At 66.5% G+C, this 7,466-nt stretch overlaps 1 protein-coding gene across 1 annotated transcript in view; it reads left to right on the top strand.

Moving 5' to 3' along the window:
- PTPRN2 (protein tyrosine phosphatase, receptor type N2) overlaps positions 1-7,466 on the top strand; it is a 269,989-nt gene that overhangs the window by 230,844 nt on the left and 31,679 nt on the right. The window contains exon 11 of the mRNA XM_023523601.1: positions 4,502-4,575. Within this exon, the coding sequence (XP_023379369.1) occupies positions 4,502-4,575 (74 nt within the window). The remainder of the gene's footprint in view (positions 1-4,501; positions 4,576-7,466) is intronic.

Here is a 7,466-nt window from a genome sequence, read left to right as displayed (position 1 = left end):
GCCTCGGCCTGACGGGCGGGGGAGGTGCTGGACGCCCTGCCCAGGCACCGGTCGAGATGCAGGCGGGCGGCATCGCCTCTCGCCCCTTCGTGGGAGGCTGTGCTCGTCGGCGTCCGAAACAGCACAGCAGGTCCGCGGCCGCTCCCGGCTGCGCCCGGCAGACACCGTCCCGCCTGCAGCGTGGCTCAGGCAGGGGTGCTTCTGTTTTCAGGGGAGCAGGGAAGAGGCAGGACCCATCCTGGCGGCACAGTGTCCTGGTCAGGCTTTGCCCCTGGGGCGGCGCCGTCAAGCACAGGCGTGGCACAGGCGCGGTGGCCCCACGGAGTCCGCGTTCGCACCCTCGGCTCGCGTGTGGCACGGCCGCTCTCTGTGCCCGCCCCGGTCACTTCAGATCAGCGCTGGGGACCTCGGGCTGCAGAAAGGGCCCGAGCCTTGGGCCTTCCTGACACAGGCGGCCCTGGCGCCTCGCCCGTCCAGTGTGGTTCACACCCACTGCCTTCCGAAGTGACGCATCCCCGATAAAAGGCGTCTCCTCCCGGCGGCCACGAGTCCCTCTCTACACCAACCAGCCAGGTAGGAGTCGACTGTCTTGCCAGCTCACACGAGGCTCTCCGGCCTGGTCCCCAGACCTGCTGTTCTGCGCCGTCCTGGCACAGGGGCTGGGCCGCCGTGGGGTTGAGGCCAGCAGTGACCAGCCCCCGCGTCCCCACGGCCCTGCAGCGCACGTGGCCAGCCAGCCTTGGCAGCCTCGCCTGGGAAGCTTGTGAGCAGGCCACGGCAGACGGGTTCTCTGCTACCCGTCAAAGTGCCCACCTCACCACAGGGTCCCCCGGAAGAGGGGGTCCCGCAGACACAGCCACGGAGACCCCCACGCCCTGTGTGTTTCCGGCCAGCACTTTGCCCAGGAGCCGCGGGTGGAGGCTTCCCGGGGGCGCCCGTCGGTGCCATGCCGGCCTCGCCACTGCGGGAGGGCGGTGGCATCCGCCTGGCCGGCCACGTGGTCTGCAGGGGCAGGAGGAACGGGTCGCTCGAGGGACCCTGCGTCTCAGCGGGTGGCGCCTTGTCCTGCTGGGCGTGGCAGGAAGACAGTGGCCCTGAAGGTGCCCACGCGTCTGTCCCTGGAGCCCGTGAGCATCCACCTGCGTGACAAGGAATTAGGCCGCAGAGGACACTCAGGTCCCCATTGAATCTGTCCCGACTGTCCGCACGGCGCCTCGCGGCAGAGGGAGGCAGAGGGAGGCCGCGGTGACAGGCATGACGGGGAGGGTCACGAGCCGAGGCTCTGGCGGTGGCCAGAGCTGTGAGGGCCCGGGCCGGCTCTCCCGGGAGCCCCGCCTCACGCTTCTGACCCGCAGAGCTGGGGTGATGACGTGGCGTCCCGACCAGTTCGGTTTGTGGGAACTTGTCATGGCAGCCACAGGACACAATGCCAAGGGTGGGGACAGGCTGGAGGGGTGGCCCAGAGCAGGCCACAGCTCTGCTCACCCGGGACTGCCTGGCAGAGCCGCTCACTGCCATCGTCCCTGAGCCTGCGGGACTGGACCATGGAGACGCCCGTCTGCGCGGGAGGCCGGGCCCCGCACGGAGACCGGGCCGGCAGACGCCCACCAGTGACGTGCGCATCACCCACAGGCCCCAGGGTCGGCGGGCGTCACCTGGCTTTGGTCCCCGTCCACCTCTGAGGGGGCCTCTCTGCAGAAGGGGTGCTGAGCCGGGGTCTGGGGGCTCCCGGGCCACATCCCTCCTGCCCTCAGCCGCGACCCCACCTCCTGTGTCCTGGGGCCCCCGCCCTGACTGGGGGGCTTGCACAGCGTCCCCCCCAGCCAGGTCCCCTCCCGTGGTCCTGCACCCACCCACGTGGCCCAGGGACACCCGTCACTGACGCACAGGAGCCCGGCATTGCCCGGCATCTGTCCTGCTGCTCCGTGTATAACCTCGACCTTGTCCCCAGAACCCGTGCTATGGGGCAGGCGTTACGCCGAGCGCTTAGTGTGCGCCATTGGTCACAGCGACCCTGTGAGGTGAACAGCATCACCCTGCCCTTCAGATGACAGACGTGAACTTCAAACTATTGAATAATCGACCCAGGTGCCACCGGGCCAGGCAGGGCTGGGATTGAAACCTGGGCTCTTGGCTGCTGGCCAGGTGGCCTTTGCCCGGTTGTTCACGGGGTGTTTCTGGGACTTAGCTTTTTCAGCCTAAAATGGGAAAATGGTTCCCACTCCATCGGCGGCAGAGTGTTCTGGGAAGAAGGCAGGTGACACATGTGAAACTACATTTAGAACAAAGTATCAGAGAGACGCGAAATGTCTCGAACGAGGCAGCGGACACGGCCCACGCTTCAGAGGTTCAGGAAGGGAGCGAGCACGGCAGCCCGAGTCAGGGATCTTCCTCAGAAGAGCCTCCCTCCCCCTCGACGGAGCGGGGAGCCTCCCTCCCCCTCGACGGAGCGGGGAACCTCCCTCCCCCTCGACGGAGCGAGTGGCCGCCGTGGATCTTTCCTTGTCAGTTAAATGCACCGGGCGACAGCAGGTCACGCGGAAGCCGAGGGGTGCTCCCTGCGAGACGCGCACTGCGAGAAACGTGGCGAGGTGCTCAGCTGCCCGGAACAAGACCAGAGGACACAGACGGGCAGAATCGGGCATGAAACACTTAGAAGCGACCCCGAGGTCGAAAGAGGCAGCAGCACTGATAAAAGCTGCTGGGCGCCTCGTCAGAGGCAAACGACCCAGCGACACGCCAGGGCCAGGCTCGTCCCGTGCGTTTTTATTCACCAGACTCCCAAACTTATGAAGCATTTTTCTTAATTGTCCATCTGGAAAGTCCAGCTGGCCCTGGTTTACTGGGCCCGATCGCCTGAGGGGCAGGGCGGCTGCATCGTCTTAGAGATGAGGGGGGCCCAGGCCCCCCACGTCTGGGCCTGCGCAGCACCACAGGAGGCCCGTCGGCTCTGGGCAGCATTGGGCCCGCACGGCGAGGCCGAGGCCAGGAGTCCGTGGGCCCCGGTCCTTCCTCCCTGCGCCCGCCGCTGCCCCCAGGACCGTGCTCTGTGCGAAGGTCCTCAGGCGGCGGCCCTGAAGCCGCCTGTGCTGGCGATACTAACGAGGAGGCAGGGGCTCCTGGGAGACCCGGGCCCTCCGGAAGCGTCTGGAAGCACGCTCTTTCGATCTAGGCTCTGCCAGGCCGGGACCTCCGGCCCTCAGGAAGGGGCGCCCGCGTCCGAGCGGCTGTCCCGGCTCCGGCTCCAGCCCAAGGCGCCCGTGCAGCACCCCGGGAAGAGCCCGCCTTCGGAACGCCGTGTGGGGGTCGTGTCGCAGCCTGTTAGGTGCCGGGGGGGCGGCGGGGGCAGCTCTTCTGGTAAATTGTAGTTCGGTTTCCTGCCACTGCCCATTTCAGTCTCTCGAGAATAGACTTGTGCAGGAGCCCAAAGCCGTCGAGTCCGTGGGGTTTGGCATCGTTATGCACACTTCAGCGGGCGGCCAGGCAACCGCCACCGCGCACACCTCAGAACACTTACAGGTGTGTGGGCGCGTGCCACGGACACGCCCGTGCACACCACGCCGTGCGTGGGCTCTGTCCGTCTCGTCTCTGCCGGGAAGGGCAGCGCTGGTGTCTTAACAAGGCCGACAGGGAGGCGCCTGGTCTGGGAGACATGGTCCCCAAGTGAATCCTGTCACCGGACTCGCCAATGCCCCGAGCCCCAGAATCGTGAAGCAGGCGCGAGCGGGTGGCTGCACACCCAGCGAAGCGGGGAGGAAAGCGGGCGTCTCATGGGGGACCCCACTGCGAGCACTGCCTGGGCGAGTCCCCACCTCCCCTCCCCACGTCTGTCCTCCACGTGCCACCGAGGGTCCCGCTTTGAACGTCCCTGACGACAGGCAGAGGGATGTCACTGCACGTACGGGGCGGTGGCTCCATGGCCAAAATCAAGACAAATTCCTTATCAAACACATTTGCCAGAGCGCATGTCCTCGGTCCCCACCGACGTGTCTGGCTCCGACATCGGTCAAAACGTTTCGCCTTTTCTGGCCGTTTCTGTCAGCGAACGTGGCCCCTCTGTCTCCTCTGCATCCCTGTCTCTCTGCTGCCTTTGAAACCTCGACCCGCAGCCTCCAGGACGTAACGCTTCCCGGACGACAGAACTCTGTGCTGACCGGCGGCCTAGCGGCCTAGCGCACGCTGCCGCACGCGTGTGTGGCTGAGAGGTGCTCCGTGCCACTGCAGAGGGCGCCTGGCCTCGGCGTTGGAGCGCGGCGTAGAGAAGCGGGCCACACGCGCCGTGCCAGCTGGGCGTGGTCGTCCCCACACACCCTGACGCCTTCCCCCTCGCGTGGACGGACCGTGACTGGCGGGGAGGGGGGAAAGGTCATGCTCAGGGCCCTTCGGCATGGCCGAGCGCGGCCGAGGGGGACCATGTGGCAGCTGGGGCGCCCAGGGCCCCCGCTCCACGCACCCCCGCGGCTGCATGGGGCCTAACCCCGTGCTCTCGGCTTGCTTGCAGACGACCACTCCAGGGTCCTGCTGAGACCAGAGGGCAGCCACAGCAGCTCGGACTACATCAACGCCAGCCCCATCGTAAGTGCCCCAACGCCCACCACCTTCCCAGGGCCCCGGCCGGGCGCGTGCGGTCTCCGGGGAGAGCGAGTCCCGCCCCAGCCCGGGCGCAGGCTGGTAACTGGTCCCGACCGGGTGCCTAGTCCATCCAGGTAACTGGTCTCAACGGGGTAACTAGTGCCCTCCGGGTAACTAGCCTCACCCGGGTAACTAGTCTCATCCGGGTAACTAGCCTCACCTGGGTAACTAGTCTCATCTGGGTAACTAGCCTCACCCAGGTAACTAGTCCCAACCAGCCTACCAGGCGGGCCACGTCCTGGCTGGGGCCCGCGCTGGCCCTGGTGACGGTACGGGCACTAGCGACCCGGGTTTGCTGGCCACGACCCGTGACTCAGGATCCTCACTGGCTGCGTCACCCTCTCCGGACCCTGCTTGTGCCTGGGAACAGACAGCCCAGACCGCAGCTGCCTGGGACGGTGGCGGGCGCGCTGCGGCCTGCTCCCCCGGCAGGCTGGCTCCCGTCCGTCCTTCCAGGCGTGCCGGGAAGGCGGGAGCTCGGGACACAGGCGGTGCAGACGAGGGACGAGCGCGGCCCTCTCAGGGGAAGCGGCACGGCCCGCAGACCCCTCAGTGTCAGGCCCCGTGACCAGCCGCGGTCCCAGCTCCTGGTGAGTCCATCACCGCCCAGGCCACCGTGGCCTCGCCCGCCACCTCCATCCCGTGCGGCCCTCGGGGACGCCGCAGCCGGTGAGCGTGACAGTGGCGGGAAGGAGGGGGCAGGGAACGGCCCAGGACAGGACGCGGTCAGTGAGAGGCCGGCAGAGGGGCGGGCGGGCTCGCGGCACGGTGGTGAGGGGCGGGCCTCGTTGGTGTCGAGGGAGGGCGTCCAGACGCCTCGTAAACGCACAGGCTTGTGCCGGCCAAGGACGCGCAGGCAGGAGGCTGCCAGCTCCGCCACCAAGGCCACAGCGGGGCTGGCGGGGGGCGCGCTGGTGAGCGGGCGGCGGGTCACTTCAGTTCATGAGACGCAGCGCCGGGCCCTCCTTCGGCCTTGTGGAACGTGGACACGCACGCCGGGCGCAGGCCGTGGCGCTGTGGGGGGGTCCTGTTGTCACGGCCGCGATGTGCCAGGCCGGACCCCTCACGATGCTGCACAGCACACGCGGTGCGTGCGCCACGCGGCCGACCCGCCAGCAGTTCGTGGGCTCACAGCGAGGAGCTGCCCGGCGCACCCCGTCTGCACCGCCCCGACCTCCGCCTCAGTGCTCACTCTTAAGGGGCGCTGACCCCCGTCCGGCCGGGACGAACCTCAGACTGGCGCTGTCTGGGCTCCGAGGGTCCCCGGAGCCCTCGGCTCCGCCCACGGGAAACGCGATGTGCTGTGTTCTGTCAATTCTGGTCCCAAAAATCGAGCCAAAGCCACAGTGGTTTGCCAGGCTCTCGCTCCTTTGATGGCTGGAGTGTCACTTCGGGCGAGGCCTGGACAGGTCCCCAAGTGGGCCACAGAACCCCGGGAAGGTCCTGCTGTTGGGGTCCTTTCCCTGGAACGAACCACGTGACCGGGCCAGGGTGACAAGGCGGTTGCCTGCAGGTCCTAACAGCAGGGACTCAGCATGTGGCCCACGGCCCCGCGTGTGGGTCCAACTCCCAGACGTCTGGGCTCGTGCAGCAAGAGCCCGGTCCACCATGGACGGGTGCTCGGAGCAGCAGCGTGCCATCCTGAGAAGCCATCGGCAGCCCTCACGCTCACGGGCCCCGGAGGGTGTGCGGGGGGTGCACGTGAGCCCACACGTCTGGGCGCACCCTACTGTCCCCTCTGCTGGTGGGGGCTCAGGACGCCTCTGGGCCCCAGCCAGGCTCTCGGGCCAGAAGGCGACCCAGGGGAGAGAAGTAACGTTGCGGTGACGTCTGCTTCTCTCCTTTATTCGATGCCACGATTCCGTTTTTAAATTTGAGTTGAACCAGAAGAAGCCACGGCACGTCTTCCCTCTGAAGGACCGGGTCACGCGATGACGGTGCTTTCCAGCCACAGTGGAGCGACGAGGCGCAGTCACAGCCGGGAGCCCCTGGCCGAGCAGAAGCAGCTGCGATGTCACATCCGCGCTCGGTCCCCCGTGACCTTCCGGGGACTCACCCAGCGGTAGAACCTGCAGTCTCTGCTTTTAAGTCGGAGGTCGTGAAAGCTGGGGGGGGGCGGTTCTGAGAGAGAAGCCCCAGCCTGGTGGTCGCCGAGGACGTGGGCCAAGGGACGTCACCGCAGGGAGGTCCAAAGTGTCCCGCCGGTGACCCTTGAAAACGAACTTGCTTTTCGTCCCGCTGTGTGTTGAGGGAGATTCAGCTAACTGAAGCGGGTGCCGACTGACGACCGCCAGAGGATGATCGTTCAGACGCCCTGAACGTAAGCAGCTGGCCGAACACGGGCCCAACCCGGGGCTCAGCAGACACCTGTGTGCGCGTAATCACGGTTTGCGGTCAATGCTTTTTTTCGGTTCATCTCAGCTCCTGAGAGTAAAACATGAAACCGATTTAAATTCACAAGTCAGCCCCTCTCCCCCATGCTACCAAAGCTGTGACTGCCCAGTAAATTCTTGGTCTCTGGAAAAGTGACTCAAACTCGGGCCCGGTGTTCTCTCGGTTCTAATCCCCACCCCGTCCCGAGCGGTTGGCTGGGGTCCTCGTCCCCTGAGGGTCGGGGTCACGGCTGGGAGCAGCTGCTCCCCCACCTCCGGTTCGGCCGCACCCAACAGCAGGCAGCGTGCCCGGCCGTGACGTGCTCGATGCTTCATTTTTAAGATCGGCTGTGTTTAGGACACTGGGGACATTATTGCTAAGTTTTTAATGCGGATTAGAGTTTCTGCAAATGACATCGTCATCGTGCTTATTTTTAGCTGCGCGTTCGGAAATGTGAAGGA

This window comes from Pteropus vampyrus, unplaced genomic scaffold (genome assembly GCF_000151845.1).
Source record: "Pteropus vampyrus isolate Shadow unplaced genomic scaffold, Pvam_2.0 Scaffold396, whole genome shotgun sequence".
Classification (NCBI taxonomy): Eukaryota; Metazoa; Chordata; class Mammalia; order Chiroptera; family Pteropodidae; genus Pteropus; species Pteropus vampyrus.
The sequence above is the reverse complement of the archived record's forward strand: the minus strand, read 5'-3'. Positions and strand labels throughout refer to the sequence as shown.